The sequence below is a fragment of the Talpa europaea genome (assembly GCF_964194135.1).
Source record: "Talpa europaea genome assembly, chromosome: 2".
Classification (NCBI taxonomy): Eukaryota; Metazoa; Chordata; class Mammalia; order Eulipotyphla; family Talpidae; genus Talpa; species Talpa europaea.
The window spans coordinates 91428716-91450763 of NC_140068.1; the positions used below are offsets into that span (position 1 = coordinate 91428716).

The 22048-nt window shown below is 37.3% G+C and overlaps 1 protein-coding gene across 1 annotated transcript in view; it reads left to right on the plus strand.

Moving 5' to 3' along the window:
* KIF6 (kinesin family member 6) overlaps positions 1 to 22048 on the plus strand; it is a gene marked incomplete at its 5' end in the record, with an annotated part of 395001 nt that overhangs the window by 137523 nt on the left and 235430 nt on the right. The window contains 4 exons of the mRNA XM_084259141.1: positions 1167 to 1373; positions 9084 to 9227; positions 10443 to 10529; positions 16757 to 16860. Coding sequence (XP_084115267.1) covers positions 1167 to 1373; positions 9084 to 9227; positions 10443 to 10529; positions 16757 to 16860 — 542 coding nt within the window. The remainder of the gene's footprint in view (positions 1 to 1166; positions 1374 to 9083; positions 9228 to 10442; positions 10530 to 16756; positions 16861 to 22048) is intronic.

Below are 22048 nucleotides of genomic sequence, written 5' to 3' on the forward strand. Positions count from 1 at the left end.
AATTTATTTTTTTAAGATGGAGAGCCCATTATTCCAGCACCATTTATTAATTCATCCCATCCACTCTCCACTACAGTATGATGGTCCCTCTATCCTGTACAGAGTTCCTAAGTGATCACAGCAGCATCTGCTGATCTAGTTATCTGACCCTGTGCTGACCCCACATGCGTTCCTATGGTATTATGATAAATCTTGATAGAGAACAGCTTTGTACTGTTTTCACAGAATTGCTATTTTTTTCCTATGTGCTCTTACATCGATTTTTGGGATCACCTTGTTCTATTCCAAAAACAAAAATTATGGCATTTTCATTGAGAATATAAGAGAATACATAGAGATTATATAAATTAATATTGAGTTTTCCCATCCTTGAATTGATATGTTACTATCTAGTACACAATTTAGATTTTCATTTTTGTGTCCTTTAATATGATCTTTCATTTTCTTTAAAAATTGCACATATTTCATAAAATTAGCCCCTTATCCTCTTTGTTACCATTATGAATAGTATTACAGTTCCCAATTAATTGTTTCTGGGTTATTAGAACTTCAATGATTTTGCATGCTAATCTAGCAACCCTGCTAAACTTTGTGGTTTTTAACAGGTTTTTTGGAGACGCTCTTGCATTTTCTTTGTAAATCATCACATTTTCTACACACAAATATTTTCTATACATATATACATATACACTTTAATCTCCCTTTTTCCTATCACTATGTCCTGTCTTTCTTTTTCTTGTCAATTACATTGATTGGGACCTCCTTTCAGATTTGGGTGATGGTAGAGGTATTGGGCATCCTTGTCTATGGGTTGCATTTACACTGTATAATGAATTCTCTCAATGTACCTGTTCTCATCCCCTGCATCCATTACATGTGGTCATGTAATAAAATAAAGTTGTCACTGGTAAGAGGACTCATGCTTATACCTCATTCAAACCCTTTTCTTACTTTCTAAGTCAACCCAACCATGTCTGTTAACAGTCCTTCAAGAGGTAATGTGTTGAAAATACCTCATTATAAGGGTCTGAGTATTTTTGCTCCATTTGTCAGCATTGGCTTCATGGAAAATGTCCTATCATTGCAAATGTAATTTAAATCCGTTGACATTCTTCAAAAATTCTCATTGTTCACATTATTTTTGTTTTGAAATTTATTTTTTACAGACTCCCATGAACCAAGCTTCAACACGCTCCCACTGCATTTTTACTATTCACTTAACAAGCAAGGAACCAGGATGTGCAACTGTCCGACATGCGAAACTTCATTTGGTTGACCTGGCTGGTTCAGAAAGAGTTGCAAAGACTGGAGTAGGGGGTCTACTGCTGACAGAGGCCAAGTATATCAACTTGTCACTACATTACTTAGAACAGGTAAAGTGAGCAAAGTGGGATATAACTATACTGCCTTTTATCTCCCATACTTTTTGTTTAAAGATTTATTTATTTATGCATACAAGAGCTGGGGTACAGGCCAGAGATGCAGAGGGCAGTGGGGCGGGGTGAGAGGATTCACCAGAGACAGAGTGGGGAACAGAACAGGCAGACTGACTGAAATACACTGCTAAGGGGAGCAGTGGGTGAGACAGGAGAGGTCTCCTTCACCATGTGGGTTGCTCCCTGGCCTGCTGGGGATCGAACTCATTCTGCAGAGGCTGCGGATTGCTTCATAATGTGGTGCTTAACCCCTTGTGCCACCAGGGAGGCCCCTATCTCCCACACTCTTTGCATCAGTCATTCCACTGACATTTTTGTTTTGTTGTGTTTCTTCTTTTATTGTTGTAAAATATGTATAACAAACTTTACCATTTTAATTTTTTAGGTATAATATTTAATGGCATTAAGTTCCTAAACAGTGTTTTATATCTATACTAGCCATTCGTAGAACTCTTTCATACAGAACAGAAATTCTGTACCCATTAAGCAATAACTCCCTATTTTCTTATACTATTAGCACCTGGCAACCTATATTCTACTTTCTATGTTTTTGAATTTGCCTGCTCTCTTATAAGTGGGATCATACAATAATTGTCCTTTTGTGTCTGGCTTATTTCATTTGGCAAAATGTTTTCAAAGTCTCTGTCATAGCATGTATTATAATTTACTTCTTTTTTAAAGTTGAATAATACTCTATCATATGTTGCTTATCCAGTGGACATTCGTGTTGTTTCTGCCTCTTGGCTATTGTTTCTACCTCTGTTATAAATATCGGTATAGATACTAGCATTTTGTACATACCATTTCATTTAAAACTCATAGTGCCCTATACTGCAGGTATTACTTATTCTCCCATCTTAGATATTTTAAAATTCAGGTCTTCCCGAGGTCATCCCAAGGTTACTGGTTAGATGAGTGGTTAGATGAGGATTTGAAACTAGAATTGCTCAGCTCTAGGCCTGTGCTTTTGTCACTACACCTCATTGTTTTTATTGCAAAATCTGTGGTGATTGTGAAAAATGAGTGTAAATGGCCTCTCAAAGCCTGTTTTATTCAGATTAGCAGATTAGCTGTGAGAACATGAATTAGAAATGATCAATATCTTTTCAGCGTTGTGACCCCCTCTAGTGGCAATTCTTTTTTTTTTCTTTATAGAGGCATGTTTTACTTATTTATTTGTTTGTTTGTTTGTTTGTTTTGTTTATACATGCACTGGGTACAGTCAGAAGCACAGCCGGGGATCGAACCGGCGCCATAGAGGCTGCGGGAAGCTTCGCCACGGGGGAGGCCCTCTAGTGGCAATTCTGACCCTGCAATGGTTCTATTTGTCTTAGCGTTCCCTCCCTAACCTTACCCCAAGTTTGCTACAGTCCACCCCAACATGTGCTCTTTTTTAATTTCTGAATTTGACTCCAAGGGCAGAGAAAGCACATCTGAATTTAGCTAAATAAATCTTATAAAAAATTCTCATCTATAAAATAAATGGATTGAATGAGATGGTTTCTCAAGTTCCTTTCATCTCTGTAGGTGCTGTGAGCTGAATGTTAAAAATGACACTACTTTTAAAGATTCTTTTGAAAAAATAAACATGATTGAAAATTGGAGTGGAAAAATACAGTGTACATGGGTAAGGCAGAAGAATTTGTTAATGAATGTTGGAGGCCAGCAGATTTGAGAAAACAACCAAAAAAAAAAAACCTTTTATAAAAAACAATGAACCCTTTTGAGACTGATGTTGTCTTGATGTTAAATGCTCTTTAATAGTACTGAAGTCAGCTGACAATGGAGAGATGGCTAACGATGCTTCAAGTGAACAAGGTTCACACAGACCTTGGCCAAGTGGACTCCAGTCATGCAGCCCCAAGATTAAAGCCTGCATGGAATTCTGATAATTTTAGTGTTTCTGGTGAGAGTCAGCCTTCCTGAGCTCCTTCTTGCTCACATATTACATACTACTTAGACTTAACAGAGCTTTTTATTTAATAGGACTCTTATACAACATTGATATGAAAACATAATGGACTATATTGAAAGTGCTTTATTTCAAAGAAATAGCCTTCTTATTTTGCATGGTAGCACTGTCTGTTTTAAATTCCTTTATGCACATCTGTTCTTACTAAATTATATTCATCAGTTGAATCAGAATTTCCACCAATTGTACTCACTCAAGAGAAATGTTCTGTCCTGAATCCTTTCTTTTTCTTCATTCTTCACAACCTTTGCAAGCTGCTACTTGTCATGAAAACTATTCCTCCCCCCACTGTTCTCCTCTTCAAAGTTCCTGTAACATGAGCCCCCTGTGAGTAGTCTTGGTGACTGTGATTGATTTTCTATATAACTAGTTTATTTCGTTCACAGAAGTGTGTCAGGAACGATGATGTGCCCAGGACTACACTGGGCAGTGGAGCAAAGTGGTTGACAAAGGAGAGACAGTCCTTGCCCCAAAGCTGCCATGGTCCAGTGTAGGAAGCCATGTAATAAGTAATCATTAAGTGCATGGCTGAGTCCAGGTGAGAGTCTCACGGGTGAGGAGAACTTGTACCAGGGCCTCAGTTTTAGACTGAGGAGGTGAGAGTTAATGCAAGTTCTCTCCAGTCTGATATTAAACAGAGACCTGAAGAATGAGTAGGAGAGAGCCAGGCAAGGGTGGAGTTAGAATGTGTCAGGCAGTGGGAACTGGGAGCCTGTCAGCCCTGAGCTCCAGTCCAGGGGGATTGATTGACCCAAGGTCACAGTGACAGCCCATGTCATTGGCCTCTGGTTTTCTGAATGTAATTTTTTGGTTGCATATTCACCCACTGCATCACTCCCGTTATTAACTATTTACGCTGATTTATAAGTTTTGGGATGTAGGTTATAGCAAAAAAATAATGGAAAAGACCAGATTGGTATGAGAGGAAAGAACATAAATATGAAAAACTGCATAGGTGGACGTGGATATGTAGAACTGAGTGAATCTAGGAGTAGCTACCAGAGGAAATAGGTGGATAGTAAAGAAATTTTCAAATTTCACACAAAAAGAGAGAAAGAGCCAAAGAGTACATGGGAATGAGAATAATTAAAAGAACAGGCAGATACTTTTAATGAAACAATAGCATTTAAGGTATTTTATAATCAAATTTTTCTTTATGTAGTTCTTTATTATGTCACCAATAAGACTGGAAATGTGACATAATGTAATTAATTTCATTCATTCACTCATTCATTCATTTGACAAATTATGATTGGGTGTCCACTGGGTGCTATGTAATGTTAGGTAACAGGGATAAATGTATGATCGAGAAATAGCCTGTGTTATCATGTTATCCAGTAAAAGAACAAAGCTTATGAACAAACTCTTACAATAGATTGCGATAAGTGCTGTAATAGACATTCGCATAAGCGTCAGTAATTAATTACCTTCTCATTGTCTCAGTTTCAATATATAACATGGAGGTGAACTAAGAAATAGACAGTTGGGTAACCTTTCTTATAGTAATTAGCCTGCACTGGTTTTAGAAATTCCATGCAGAATTGAAACTGCCCTTTTGGCTATAATTGTGAGACCTTATTCCTGCTTGTGGGATACAGACTTTCTGAGTTGAATACACTTTACTGTGTGCATAAGTTAATAACCTTCTGTTTGCCAGAGTATTGTTGGTTTTGGAGTTTTCCTTGTGTATGCAGTACTTTTTCCAAAAAGTCTCCTCAAGAAAACATTTTAAGCCACAATAACAGGGTACTTCTTGGCCATAGAACCAAATCCATGGAGGAAAAAGAAGGGGACATGCATGCTTGTTCCAACCTTCAGCCTCACCGAGTGCCCCCGGTGTGACCCGCGGTCTCTGTCAGCCCAAATATCAAGTGTGAAACCACTGAGAACAGAGAGTGTTTGCTCTTCACCTCTACAGAAATCAGAATCAGGGACACTTGCAGACAGTTAACCAACATGAGTGGGATTTTTTTTCAGTTTCAGTTTCCACTTGGCTTCCTTCAAATGTGTTATGTTCAAGAGAAAAATCTAGTGGTGTCAGTGACAGTTGTCACCACTCAAACCTTTGTCAGTTTTCAGAGAATACTTTTCCATACATTTTTGAGTTCTTCAAAAGAAAATCTCTAATTCATTAAATAGTAAACTGAATTATTGATTTCAGACATTGTTTCTAGATACTTGGAAATATTTTTTTAAAGATTTATTTATTTATACAAGGACTGGGTACAGTCAGATGCACGGAAGGGTGAGAGAATTCACGAGAGCCAGGGCGGGGAACAGAACAGAGAGACTGACGAAATACACTGCTGAGGGGAGCAGCGGACACGGGAGGAGAGGTCTTTGCGCCATGTGGGACCCTCGCTGGTAGCTGGGGATCGAACCAGCTCTGCAGAGGCTGCGGGCAGCTTCGCAGCCCAGCACTCAACCGCTGCGCCACCAGGGAAGGCCCTTGGAAATATTATTAAGTATAATGTGAGGTTTCCCTCTTTGTTGCTTAAAGAATGCCTTCAGGAACTTATTGAATTTATACAGAAAATCAAAAATGGGAGTAAACAACAAAAAGAAATCCAGGTTGTACAACCACGTACTTGCCCTGTACCTCTCAGATCATTTGGTTCCTGTCCAGTGTAGACAGCCCTCAGCAGTACCACAAAGAATGACTTACCTCTGCCTTTCTCCCAAACAATGACCATTTCTGGGTTACTGAATATTTGAATCTACTCCAAGAAGTCTGGACTTATGAAGGTATTCCTAAATGCCTTTGTTGCTGAGGAGTCCTCTTCTAAAGAAATGGCCTAGGGCTGGGTTTATAGCTAAAACAAGTCTTCAAAAGGAGCGTAAGAATAAAGCTTTGGAGATTTTGCCACAAAAAGGAGTGCTTTTTGTTTTACTAAAAGTATCCCAGAAACAATTTCTATGGATCTTTCAAGCAACGTTGTGAGAGAGGCAGGCATTCTAATCCTGCGTTTTACAGGTGAGGAAACTGAGGCTGATAATTTTAAGAGCTTTGTCTAAAATTGCCCAAGTGACATAACTGGTTCCTCTAAGTCCTGAGATCTTTCTTTTCTCATGTGCTACCTTCATTTTCTGCATTCTTGAAGACCATCCATCTTTTCTAATCAATAATTCCATTTTGAATTTTAATTCTTTTCTTTAATAATTTAGAACCCTCCATAGAAAGTGAAACAATGCTAAAGAGTGCAAAAAAAGGGCCAAAGAGTTCCAGAAGAGTGCTAAGGAACAGTGCCCAAGGTGTGGACAAGTCACTGTCTGTGGGTTCTCATCCATACAGAAAACAAACGATTAAATAATTGAATAGGATTTCAAATAGTAATGAGTACCAGAAGAAAAATAGCATAACAACTTGGAGATCAGTATGTTAGTTTTGACAGGGTGCTCAGGGAAAGCCTTGAAGATAAAATTTAAGCAAAGATTTGAATGATGGAAAGCAGGAAGCTGGGGTAAAAGTGTTCCAGGTGAAAGGAACAAGTTCGAAATTTGTGATGTGGGGGTAAGCAACAGCAAGGCAAGTGTGGGCAAGGAAAGCATGACAGGAGACGAGGTCAGATAGAGAGGATTGTATTTTGTGTATCTAGAAATTGCTAGAAGATTGTAACCAGGTCAGTAAGTTGCTTTAGATTATATTTTACAAAGATTCCTCTGACTGCTATGTAGAGAATAGACTCTGGGAGAGCAAAAGTAGAAGCATAGAGACTAAATCAAACCTTGGTATAGTTATGCAAGGAAGGAACAATGAAGGTTTATTCTGAATGGTGACCAAAGGCAGCAAGGGGGAGGTATTCCAGTCCTGGGTGTTTTTTATAAGTAAACCTAACAGAATTGCAAATGTATTGCATGTTGGAGGTAAGGGGAAATTATGGATGTTACCTAGGGATTTTGTCTGAGACAAAGAAAATAGTGGTGGTGGAGTTAATCACCATGGGTAACACCTGGCTAACAATCAGGTTTGGGTAAAGAGGATATAAAGTCAAGAAGAGACTTCTAAGTGGAGATGTAGAGTTGCCACAGAGATAGCAGTGCAAGAAAAAAGTTGAGATTGATGATATACATGAAGCAACATCAGGACATAGATGTATTTAGTGCCAGGAGATTGGATGAAATTACACAGACAGAGTATGGGCAAGAAAGAGATGAGGATCAAGGACTGAGCCCTGGAACACTCCACTATTTACAATTAGGGAAGAAGAAACAGAAACAGTTGTTGACTAGTGCTTGAAGAAAGATGAAAACTAGAAGAGTGTGGCATTCTATTTTCATCAAGTGAGTAAAGTATTTCCTAAAGAAAGGAATGAGTGCCTGTGTCTAATGATTAGGAGATTCATACGTCAGTGCTTTTAGCACAATGGAGGTTGCTGATGACCTTGATGAGTCATCTAAGTTTAGTAGTTAGTGGACATGCAAGATGGGAATGATCCATATAAGAGAGAGATTGATGCAGAAGAGAGATGGTCTAATTGTAGAAGCAGAGTAGATAAGTGGAGAAAAGGGATGGAGGGTTGACCTTAGACAGGAACAGGACAGTGACAAAGGTAAGGGCAGAAGGTATAAGGGATTTAGTGATGGGATATGAAATCGTCCTGGCCAGGCTAGCAACTAGGAGATGGGTTTGTGGCCATGATCTAACACTGTAGGTGAGGAAAGAAAACTGGATAGAGGTTTGAAATGAAAGGTTAAGGTGTGAAGACCTCATTTTTGAGAGTAAAACAGTGATTTTGAGAGCTATCACATACTTCTAATTTGTAGGAAAATCTGTGGTCATGAATTTAAAGCAAGACTAGGGACATAATTGTTTGATTTTTGCCCCAGTTGGTCTCCAAAAACAATGCTCCATCTTGTTTTGTTAACCAATGTAGTAGAAGGTCTGATGATGGGAATTATTCAGCTGGTTGGAGGGAAGACTAGAAAAGTGTTGGCAGAGGTCTGAATTTTCAGAAGCCAGAGCTCTGTGGTGCCCCTAGAGTCATATCTGTGAATGACTTTTTCCTGGTAGCTTCCTTTGGGGATGAGTACACAGCAGCCTTTAATCCATGAGCTATCCATCTAGCTAGTATGTTCCTATTAAGTACTTGACACTCGTGATGAGTAAGACAAACAACCCTAGTGAAAGAAGGTAACCTCCCACCTCCCACATCACATGCAATGATAGCAAATGTGTGTAACACTAACTACTCAAAGTAATTTGCACATTTGAACTGTTCTAATCTTCCCAACTTCCAGGGGTTCCCACAAGTACCCTGTACTCCCTCTCACAGTTCTTATTTACTGCTCTTCCTCTTCTACCTTTATGAAGGGCCATATGGATAAACTTTGGTAGGATTTTGAAAATCTGGCATGATTTACTCTTGGATTTTTATATGAATTTTCCAATGGCTGAAAACAGAATAATAGTGTATCCAATTCGGTACAAGTTACGTCATCTGTCCAAAAATTACAGGGTTCACAATGGTATGTTTTCTGCTGCAGTCACTTTGTTCCATCTTCACCATCATTGTACCAAATATTGTTAACATATTTATTCTGAGCAAGTTTTTAGCTGTCACTTTGCATTCAGTTCTCATTTCCTTCTGTATTTTTTATCATAGTTGCACCTCAGTTGTTTGTCAGATGTGTGTTTTCTGCTAAGTCGATGCCATTATTTTTCTACTTTACTGCAGGTTATTATTGCCCTTTCAGAAAAACACCGTTCACACATCCCCTACAGGAACTCCATGATGACCAGCGTCCTGAGAGACAGTCTGGGAGGGAACTGCATGACGACCATGATTGCAACACTCTCTTTAGAGAAAAGGAATATCGACGTATGTTACTTCTTTCTGGAAATCTGTCTGAGTTGTTTGTTTGTTTTTTGTTTTTTGTTTTTTTTAAGATTTATTTTATTTATGCATCCCAGAACTGTGGTATAGGCCAGAGGTGTGGGGGTGGGAGGATTCACCAGAGACAGAGTAGAGAACAGAATAGGCAAATCTACTGAAATACACTGCTGAGGGGAGCAGTGGGTGAGACAGGATAGGTCTGCTGCACCATGTGGGTCAGCTCTCTGGCTGGGGGTCAAACTCATGTTTTGTAGCTGCCAATAGCTTCATTGTGCTGAGACTTAACTGCCAGTAGCTTCATTGTGCTGAGACTTAACACCTTGCACCATAGGGAGACCCTGTCTGAGTTTTTCTTGCTAGCTTGTGAGGAATAGTTGAGGGTCCTGCGTGAGCTTCCATCTTTTCAGCAGGGTTTTGGTGTGCCAGTAGAGGTGAATACCCTCCAGAGTTCACAGCTTTGGTTTATTGGTGAGCATTATACTTAGCCCGCTAGAAAATTGACTTTCTCCTGGCACAGGAGAGTTTGAAGAAGGGCTGCTGATATGTTAGGTTACCTTGGCTTCCCCTGCTTGGCTTTGCTTCTGATTACTAAGATTCCTGGAGGACATCTTCAAGATGTGTCCCTAGGCATGTCCCTTGAGGCAGCACCCAGGATGCATTGGCAGGAGCTAGCTACTTAGTGGTTTTCCCAGGTTGCGTTAGAGTTGGTTAATGTTTCATGAATGTCAATTAAATGTTTAGGCTCCAGACTTTCTCCAAAAGAGAAGAACAGAAAGTGACAGGGTGTCTCTCAAAAAGACCAAGCCCCAACTGCATGGGAAGATGCCTTGAAAAACATCTCTTTTTGGCCTGTTACAAATATTTTGTAGATTTTCATGTTTCTGGATTATGATACCTGCTATATTGTGATTAGTGTAATTGTAGCCCTCATTTTACAAATCAATAATTGAGAATGCATACCAGTTGCCACTTAAGGTCTTGGGATCGCTCACATTTTTTGGCGATCGGTCATTTTACTGAGTCAAACGGAATTTTCATAAAAAACAATGCTCTAGAGCAAAAATCTCTAATTTAGAGGAATAATTTCTTATTGTGTTTCGTATTTATTACTCTTTAAGTGTGTATCCTTTTGTTGGGAATAAAAATTTACCTTGATTTTTCTCTGCCACAGTGTTTAAAGGCGCTATTTTGCCTTCTTAGGAATCTATATCTACCTGCAGATTTGCACAACGAGTGGCACTCATAAAAAATGAGGCTGTTCTTAATGAAGAAATTGACCCCAGATTGGTAAGCAACTTTTAACGTACTATGTTAAAAAGAATCAACATTTATTAAAGAAACTTGGTGGGTACATACTCTGAATCAGACAATGTTCTAAGTACTGAGAATGAATTAATTCATTTAGTTCTCACAATACCTTTATAAGTAGATGGCCTCTTTGTCTCCATTTTACAGATGATAAAATCAAAGCACAGAAAGGTTGAAGAACATGGTGAGAGTCATAGTTCTAGTAAGGAATAAAAGCAGGATCCAAGTGGAGACAGTCTAATCTATAGTCTCCCCATTGCCCCTAAGATGTACAGTGAGCCCCAAGAATGCACATGATGGAATCCTACAATTACTTTTAGATGCAGGTTGTAGCTCTTCAAGAAACACAGTTTAAATTTGTAGATAAAATAATCATAATAATAGATCATCTTATATAAAAGTTTCTTGAGACAAAAAAGTTCTGATTGTTATTAAATGGAGCCTTATTTTGTGTTAACTGTCCTGTTATTTATTCTAGAGATATTTAAAAAAAAATAATTGGCTTGCTCTGTGGGAAAAAGTCTAAGCTTCTAGATTTATAACAATTAATTCTGCCTTATTGAAGTGCTTTTTTAAGCAAAAATATTTACAATTTACATGACGCCAGTTCTCATTATAGATACTGATATATTTATGTTCTCTCTATTTTGTTAGTCTTCTATAAATAAAATGCAACATGAGAGTAACTCATATCAACATTGAAAATGTTGAAATAAAATCGTTCAGTTTCAAATCACTCAGCTTTTACATTTTTTTTTTCTAGAAAATAAGCTGGTGTGAGCTTAGTATTTTGCATTATAAAAAAGATGTGAAATTTTTTGAAATGTCTGTTATTTACAAATTTCTCAAACTCCAAAAAAAAATCTGAAATTTGCTATTATTTCCTCCTGATTGTTTGTCTTTCTGTCCCTGAAATCATCCTCTTAAAAGGTAAAGACAAAGGAAGAAGAAATGATAATGGGGTATCAGTTTTCTCTTACTAGCTTCAGGGAGTGTGAGCTTCCCTGATGGAATTCTCTAGAGAAACCAATGACCAAAGTAGGATCTATTTCCAGTACAGACCCTGGTCATATATCAACATCACACAGTGCCACAGCTGGAAAAAGGAGCCAGTATTCAAAGGCTTGAGCCAAGTGGAATTGAACAACTAGGTTGAATTCTGCTAAGCCTACCCTGCCAGCAGCCCCGTGGTTTGTGCAAAATGAGAAAGACAGTGAAGGAGTTATTAGTCCGAAGGCAAAAAATAGTTCATAAGTAAAGGAAAATGAACACTGGGAGGTTTTTAAGAAAAAAAAAAAAACTTAACTGAAGGACTTGTCTTTGAAGAACTTGAAGAATTTGAAGAAAGGTGAACATTATCATGTGTTTGATGTAGGTCTTTGAGCGATTTAAAGAAAAGAGAAATCAAGAGTCAAAAGCTAATAGCTGATAATTGAACAAATTTATTGAGGTCTTCCTGGTGCAGAATAATCTGGTGATTGGCAAGGGCTGTTTCCTGGTCTCTTTTATAATTTCTTCTAAAAACCAATATTTATGCTTGATGTACAGAACTTTACTAACATACTAGTGACAATGAAAGTGTTTTCTCAGTATCACCCAAACACAAATTGGGTGAGATTTCCTATATCTCACTCTCTAAATTAAATGGAAATGTGGGACCAGCCTTGTATGATCAAAATCATCAAGGATTTGATTTGTTATTTTTTGCGAGTATCAGAACCTCAAAGACACAGGCGATAAGAGAGCTGTGAACAGGTTAGAATCTGTGGTGACTGGGCATGGGCCAAAATCTTGTAAGGATTGCTCTCATTCCAGGCTTCCTGCAGTCATTTGATGGGAAGTGCTACTATCATAATCTTAAAGCCATAAAAATTTGGCTTAGTTTTGAGATTTCTGCTCAATACAACAGAAAAATAAATTGTTGTTAGACTTGACTTTGAAAGCCTTGGTAGAAATAGAAAATGTGACATCAGTATTAATTTAGTGAAAAGAGGATACAAATGAATAACTCATATAGGATTTTATTTTTTTTTTGTCTAGGGATTTTTCATTCCACATAACTTGATGATTCAAGGAATGTTTTTGAAAGGAAGCAAACAATCAAAACCCATTCAGTCCTGTACATTTAAATGAAATTCAAGGAGCACTATCCTATTCAAAATGCTCAGTATTACATGCTCTTTAGAACTTCAGGTCTTGTTGATGTGCTATAGATAATATGAAACCCACCTATATAAAATTTAGCAAGCATCTTTTGAAATACAGAGCTGAGGTTGAGAGGAGTGGAGTTCTCCGGAGCCCAGAATCAAAACTGAGTCTCCATTTGTCCTGGAATGGAGAGGTTAAGAGTAACAAAGGGATAGAAGACAAAGCCCTTGCACCTAAGCATATGGATATTGAACTCCTCTCCCCTTCCAACATAAAATCAGTGAAAGGATGAGTCAGAAAGGAAAAAACCTATCCACTACATAGAGACTAGGGAAGCTTGCCTGCTTCAACCTGGACTCCAGGTAGAACAAAATGTGATTTCTTTGATAGCTTGAAATCCTAGGCTCTGTCTCACATGATTTCCGTCTGGGAACTCCCAAACCAGAGCTAGAAAATGAATGCTAAGGTAAGTCCAAAAAATTAAAAAGATAGTAATCAAAAATTATAAAAATAGGGGCCTCCCTGGTGGCACAGGTATTAAAGTCTCAGCACTATCAAACTATTGCCAGCCACTGAGGCCTGAGTTCAATCCCGGGCCAGGGAGCTAACCCTCATGGTGTAGCAGACCTTTCCTGTCTTGCCCACTGATCCCCTCAGCAGTGCATTTCAGTAGATTTTCCTGTTCTGCTCCCCACTCTGTCTCTGGTGAATCCTCTTACCTTCTGCACCTCTGGCCTCGACCCCAGTTCTTGTATGCATAAATAAATAAAAAATATATCTTTAAAAATATTATAAAAATAAGTGAAAACAAAAACTAAAAAAATGGTACAGTGGAGGAAATAGTAAAACTTGGTGAGTTTTAATAAATTAATAAGATAAATCTCTAGAAAGATTAGAGAAGAAAAATACAGAAAAGGCACAAATTGACACAATAATATTTGGAAAGAAAGGAGGGCTTCACTACAGGTATAATAAATATGTTAACAGTACACAGTACACTTAGGGCAATAAGTTTGGAAAAAATAAAGAAAAGCTAACAATTACCTAGAAAAATTGCACTAAAACTAATGCACAAAGAGTTTAAAAACAAGAATAGATCTACGACTAATAAATAAATTATCTCAAGAACAACAAAGCTAACAAAAGGAGAGGGAGGGTGGGATGATGGGAGGGAGCTAGGACAGACCAGACTCGATGTTGTTTTTAAAAGTTTACCAAAGAAGAATAAAACCTGGATCCAGCCTGCTAATTTTTGTTTTAGGCGTTTTACATTATGATGGTGTGATTATTAAGATAATACATGATGTCATGACTTTGTTGGGTGTATTTCAGGAATTTATGTGTAGTTTATCACTAGAAAATATATAGATGCACAGGAAAAGAAAAAATGCATGGGAAAAAGAAACACCAAATTTCAGGTACTAATAATGGGGAATTTATTTAAGGAGAACTACAGAGGAAAAAGGGCTTCAAAAGTTTCTGTAATGGTTTATTTCTTCAACTAAGTAATAGGTAGATTGATGTGCACTTAAGCTATATAGTGGGTACAAGGTATTCTTTATACCTTTGTACATATATGAGGTAATTCATAATAAAAAAAAAATCATGTGAATTAAGGTGATTCATCACATTCACAGGTTTGAAAGAGAAAAATCATGTGATCAATCAGTGGAGGCAGGAAAAAGTGTTTGATAATATTAAACATTCCACCCATAGTTTGAAAAGACACATCAAGCCATGAGTATAAGAGAACATGATTAAAGTGATTAAGAATATTAACCAAAAACTACAGCAAACATTTTCAAGGTGAACTCTTAGAAAGAAAGACAGGAATGTCTTAAAACTTTGTACTGGAAATCCTAGCTAGGACAATGAGACAATTTTTTAAAAGCTATGAGGATTTGAAAAGAAGAAAAACATCTGTAACTACTTATAGACAATTTAATTGCTCAGAATGAACAACCAAAAGTATTTACTGATAGATTCAAAAAGTGTTCAGAAACTTATTTGGTACCTGAACCATACAAAAAATGCATTGCGTTTCTATACATCATTATGCCACAATTAGAAAATGCAATTTTCAAAAATGATTTTATTATAGTAACAAGGAACAAAATCTAGGAACAAAATCTAATTAAAGACATATTTACAGAGAAAATTATAAATCTTTGTTTAAAGAAATCAGTAGAAAACTATACCATGTTCATGAATGTAATTATTCATTATCATTATTTCGTTAATTCTTACCAAATTAGTGTTTCAATGAAATTTATTTTTAGGTAATATTTGAGGAGGGCCTTTTGTAGAATTTTACAAACTGGTTTTAAAATCTGTATGAAAAATCAAATGCCCAAGGATAGCCGGGTCTAGTTTGTAAAGGAATAAGACAGAAGGGGCTTATCCTATCTAGATGCCAATTTTTTTTTTTTAAATACAGTAAATGAAACAGTGTGGCATTATTATACATGTAGTCAAATAGATAAATGTTTTGAACTAATAGCCAGAAACAGACACATTTATATGTGGAAACATCGTATACAACAGAATTATAATAGCAAATCTAGTATGGTTGGCTATATAAAAAATTAATTAAAATCAGATCCATATCTCCTACTTCATACAAAAAGTATAATCAGCCTAAATGTGAAAAGCATAGTTTTAAAATTTTTATAAGAACAGGGAGGAAAATATTTCCATTGTTTTAGGTAAAATAGATTTTCTTTAAGAAGACATAACAATACAGCTCATCACAGAAGAAGCTGATGATTCAATTATATTAAAATTTAAAACTTTCATTTAACAAAAAGATTATTATGAAGTGAAAGCATGGCATGGGTTGGGAGAAAACATGTGCATTGCATAAAACCAATAAAGGGTTCACATCCAGAATATAAAAAATCCTGCAAATCAATAAGGAAAAGAAAAACAACTTGATTGAAAGATGGGCAAAAATATGAATAAATAATTCACACAAGGAAACCCAACAGCCAATATACATATGCAAGCATGATGAACCTCACTAATCATGGAAATGCAAATTAGAACTAAATGAGATGTGTTTACTCCTACCAGACAGGCAAATATAAAGTGCCAGTCAGTAATACATAGTGACAAGAAATGTGGGGAAACCGTAACTTACCTTTCTAGCTGATGAGAATATAGATTTACAGAACAACTCTAAAGAACAATGTATAATAAAAGGAAGTTGCACGTAATCTACAACCACAGAATTCTAAGTGTATACCATAGAAATTCTCACGCTTGTGCACAAAGAGATTTATAATGTTCACAGCAACACTCTTTGTAATACCAAAAGTAAAAGTCCTAAATGTCCATTAACAGGCGAATAAGCAAATTTTGACATCTTCCTTCCCAGAGATACCATATAACCATGAAAATTAATGAACAAGAGCCAAATGAATGGTGCGGCAGACCTCTCCTGTCTCACCTGCTGCTCCCCTCAGCAGTGTATTTCAGTCAGTCCACCTGTTCTGTTCCCCACTCTGTCTCTGGTGAATCCTCTCACCCTCCCGCACATCTGACCTGTACCCCGGTGCATGTATAAATAAATAAATCTTTAAAATAAAAAGAGCCAAATGAGAAAATATAAACGATCTCAAAAGCATAATGTGAGGAGAAAACAAACAAGTTGCGATCATATGCAGTAGGGTAACATTTCCATAAAGTTCAAGACATGCAAAATGGCATCATGCATTATTTACCGTTACATCCATACATATGGAAAAAATGTAAGAAAACATGCAGGGAAATGCTCCCCATTAATGCAGTATCGTGATCACCTCAGGAAGAACAGAGGGGGAATAGGAATGAGAAGATCCAGTTTTATCAGTAATGTTCTATTTGCTAAAAATTAATTCTAGAACTGTTTTAACAAAATATTAAGCTTTTATAAAACTGGGTGATAGGAATGCCTCTACATCGTCTCTCTGTATTTTGATCCTTAAAGTAGTTCATAACTTTAAAAGATGTATATTCTCTCTCACCAAGTTCCCCCCAATGAGGCGCTGACATTTATTCTCCTGCCTTGCCATTTGTAGATGATTACCCGCCTACAAAAGGAAATCCAGGAACTGAAGGATGAACTGGCCATGGTCACTGGGGAGCTGAGGACAGAGGCACTCACAGAGGCAGAGCTGCTTCAGTAAGCCTGTGGACTTTTTTTTCCTTTTTCTTTCACAGGGAAAGTTTGTGTTCACTTCTTTGTTGGCTTTAATGTTATGAATTCACCTCAAAGCACGGAGGTCTCCTGGGACAGTCTGAAAATTGCATTGAGGCGCCAGTTAAGAGTGGCGGCTTTCCATGAAAAGCTGGATAAGGCTGGCAGTGTTTTTGCCGCCTCAGCTTTGAGGAAGTAAAGAACAGAGCATAGAGAGGATGGGAATAGACTTCTCATGCCAGCTGAAGAAAAGGGATTGTATAATAGTCATGCAATTTTAAAACATATACCCCAGACACTCTTACTGTGGGTCTGAGATTGAAAAGAATTCAAGAAACGTCCTTTGTGTTAAACAGCATCTTGCTGCAAGCACCAATTTATCCCATGCCAAAGTAAGCTCTCTCCTTTAATAAATAGATGGCCCATATATTATAGTTCAAACGCTTGAAATGGGAATGAAAGCAGGTATTCAGGGCTTTCCATGGGGCGGCACCCTTAAGAGCCTTTAGATTTGCAGCCACATGGCATATCAGGGGCACGACTTGCTCTCATTCCCTCTCTGATCATGAGCCACAGTGTGGGCTTTCTTGTTTCTGTGCTGCTTATTAAGCATACATGGAGTGACAATAATGGCCTGGGCTTAGCAGGCAGGGGTATTCCCTATTTCCAAATACGAAACAGAGTTACACGAAATCTTTCTTAAGATATGTTATCATTTCAGCTTACCATTGTTCAACAGAGAAAATGGTAAGTAATAGAGGTGATAAAAAGTATTTTCTTTAAACTATTTTATAGCTGCCTCTAGAGGTAGGTCTAACACTTGCAAAGCCTCCAGCAAGGTTTCTGTTATACTCAAAGCTTTCACTCCTCTAGGATGGATTTCCTAATTCTAGAATGCCGTGTTTAGTAATATGATAGGCCTCTAAGGCTTTTCTTACAAAACTGCTTTGAGCCATGTATGCAGTTCAGGTGAAATATATTGTCAAATTCACATTTTTAAGAACTTCATGTCATTCCTTGAAATAGCTAGGGATATATTAGCTATTGAGAAACCCAAGTTGAGAATTTATTCACTATGGTCCTACTTACCCTCAAAGAAAGAAATGACTAATTATTATCTTTGAACATGTCTCTTCAGAATTTTGCTCTTTGCAGCAGAGTCCATCCAGGTAAACAAAGCCTTCTAGGGCTCTCAACAAAATGTATTTAATGGAGGAAATTATTATACAGGAGATGGCACTGTGGGAATAATGCATCATCCCAGAAATCAGGAACAGCAGTGACTCCTATACCCTTAGAACTGAGGGGACATTGGTAGAAGGTTGTTATCCAGGTACTCAGCCTGTATCTGACTAGCAAGAGCTCCACCATGATGAGTTCTATCCAGTGTAAGTTGGGGGCACTGAAGAGCTACAGGTGCTTTAGAGACATCACCCCCCATCGGGAATCCTGGCTTCTCTTTCACCCTCATCTTCTAGTCCTCCAACAGTGCCTTCTATTAACTAAATTCACCTAGGAACACTTGCTAAAGGAGCCAGGGGATGGAGTTTTCAGTAATGCAAAGACAAAGAGAGGAAAGTGGAAATTGTATCTGAGAGCAAACAGAGAAAGCACCAATTATCCAATAAATACCGGTATTTTTTCTAATTCCCATATATCCTTCATATTCTTCAGGAGGCTCAGTTTAAGGGTCAGATTCTGAAATGGCAGTTTCAAGGTATCAGATTGAATAAGTATATGCTCCACATTCCCTCCACTGCACCAAATAGGGAATTATTAAACTGATAATAAAGAAACATATGACTCTCTAATCACATCAGAAGACAAGAAGTAGACTCTAATCACATCAGAAGGTGAGAAATAGACTTCTCAAGGGACTGGGGGCTTCAAGGGATTCCTGAGAGGCTGGGAAAGACACAGCTGTAGCTCATCTAGTAGCCCCACATCTAGAAGTGGTGGAACCCTGGAGCAGAGGAGGGGGTAGGAACAGCCAATGAGAATTTGGCAGAGCTGCTGTAAGGGGAACAGTTTTCCCTATGCACTCCTGTGCATCCCTTCTTCCCTTCACTACCTGGTGTTTAGGATGGAGAAATAGGGACTAGCCTTAGGTAGCTTATGTGCAGGGCAAAGAGAGACCAGAGAAGCTCTGAAGACGAGCTACCTCGTCTGCAGCTCTGCCCATCCTCTCTTTGCACAAAAAATGGAAGTGTGAGCAACCATGTCTGCTTCAGTCTGTCAGCCAAGACAGGCTGCCTGAACCGAGATAGCTGAGTCTAAAAAGATTAGGCCAGTCAGGAATGACTTAGAAATATGAGGACTGTCAACATCAAGAAAACTAACAAGAAAATAGTAATTTTTAAAAAAGAACAAGAGCATTTACTACTAGGAGGGTTTCAGAACTAAACTTTACAAGAAGAGTGATTAATAGCTTTGGAGATATAAAAGATGGTATGACAGCCACAAAACAACAGGGTCTTACTTTTTATAAAGACAGAATCAAGAGGCGATCTTGCAGTGTCCCCAAGGGAGATGCATGTCTTCTCCATCTTTTTATTTTTCTTTGCCAAATCATGTTTATTGAGGTAAAGTAGGTTTACATCTTTGTATCTGCTCCAGGAACTATAGGTTCAAACTTCTACAAATGTGTACTTTTATACCCTACCCACTACCAGTGCCCCAGAAGATTTCTATCTTCCACCATGTTCCACTGGGCCCCTTCCCTCCCCTATTCCACCCTACCATCCTCTCCCTGTGATTGCCTCACTTTTGAAGTCAGGTGTTAGGTGTTTACTATTGGTTTGGTTTTGACTGACTCTTTGCTATAGTTCTCTGTATTTCATATCTAAGTAAATCATCCTATGTATGTGTTTTTCTTTCCTACTTACTTCACTTAGCATTATCTTTTGGCAGGGAAATGACTGAGTGAGCCTTATAGATCAGTTGGTCCCTGAGTTTCTGAGACATAAGATTGGGAAAGTATGAGAGGTATAGGGCATAGGTGGGGAAATATGGAATGCAATATATATAGAAAATGCTATAGTGTATAAGACACAATGAGAAGTATTTACCTTATCTGCTTTTTGATACTTTACATATATTGTATTGTGTATATACACCACTTTTTTGGAATCATTCGTCTGTCATTGGGCATTTAGGTTGTTTCCATAGTTTGGCTATTGTAAATAGTGCTGCAGTGAACATAGGAGTGCATATATACCCTCAAATTAGTGTTTTTACATTCTTTGGGTAGATACCTAGGAATGTAGCTGCTGGATTGTATAGTATATCTACTTTTAATATTTTAAGAATCTTCTATACTGTTTTTCATAGGGGATAGACCAGTATACATTCCACCAACACTGTGCCAGGGTTCCATTTTTCCACACTCTACCAACATCTGTTTTTGTTAGTCTTTTTAATATGGGCCATTCTCATGGGTATGAGATGGTATCCCATTGTGGTTTTGACTTGCAGTTTCCTGATGATAAGTGATAGTGAGTATTTTTCACACTCTTATTGGCCATCTGTATGTCTTCTTTAGAGAAGTGTTGATCAGTGTAATTCACCTCATCAACAAAAGGAGACAGAAAAAAATCATATGACCATATCATTAGATGAAGAGAAAATATTTGACAAGATTGAACATCTATTTATGCTAAAAATGTTCAAAGTGGGGGTAGAAGGAACATATATATAAATGCAGTAAAGCCCACATAAGACAAAACCACAGTGAACATCATATTCAATGGTGAAAAATTGAAAGCTTTTCCTCTAAGATCAGGTACAACATAAGGATGTACACTTTCACCACTACTAGTCAACATAATATTGGAAATCATAGCTAGAGCAATTGGACAAGTGAAAGAGAAAAAAGGAATCCAAATTGGAAAAGAAGTAAAATTATCACTATATGCAGGTGACATGATAACATGTATATAAAACCCTAAGGACTCCACTGAAATCTATTAGAAACAATAAATAAGTATGATAGGTGGCAGTTGCAGAGCCAGCCTACAAAAATCAAGCACATTCCTATCTGCAAGAAAAGAGTTAGACAAGAAGGAAATTAAGAAAATAATCCCCTTTATTATTGCATCAAAAAGTATTAAATACCCAGGAATAAATTTGGCTTAAGGAGGTAAAGACCTTTACAATGAAAACTATAAGACATTGTAAAAGAAATAGAATAAGACACAAAAAAGTGGAATGATTACTCTGCTCATGGATTGGAAGAATTAACATAATTAAAATGGCAACCTTACCCAAAGCAACATGCAGATTCAATGCAATCCCTATCAAAGTTTCAATGGGATTCACCAAAGAAATAGAACAAACAGTACTGAAATGCATATGGAATCACAAAAAACCCTGAACAGCCAAAGTAATCCTGACTCTAAAGGGGAAGAACGAAGGTGTCATGCTCCCAGATCAAACTATAATATACTATGAAGCTATAGTAATCAAACTATAATATACTATGAAGCTATAGTAATCAAAACAGTATGGTATTGGAATAAAAATAGACACAGACCAATGGAATGGAGAACACAGAAATAAAATACACTTATATGGATAGTTAATCTACAACAAAGGGGCCAAGAATATACATTAGAGAAAGGAATGACTCTTTATCATATGGTGTTGAGAAAACATCCACATGCAAAAGAATGAAATTAGACCACTTACCTCACAACATACATAAAAATTAACTCAAAATGTATTAAAGACTTGGATATAAACCATAAAATACATAGAAGAAAACATAAGAAAAACTCTGAGAAACTGGCTTCAGGAATATCTTTGGAGATTCCATTTCAATGACAACTGAAACAAAAGCAAAATAAACAAATGGAACTACATCAAACTAAAAAGCTTCTGCACAATTAAATAAATTACCCTTACAATGAAGAGACTCTGCTCAATGGGAGAAAATATTTGCACACTATACATCTGACAAGGGGGCTAATATCCAAGTTCTGCAAGGAACTCATCAACAAAAAGAAAAAAAAATCTAATTTAAAAATCAGCAATAATTAATGCTGAGCTCAGAAGTCATGTAAAATTAGTTCATACTCTAATAAGTGAACTTCAACAATTTCCAACGAAATGGTTTCTCTCTGTCAGGATAAATGCACTATGCAGCATTATATCTTTTTAATTTCTAGTCAACCAT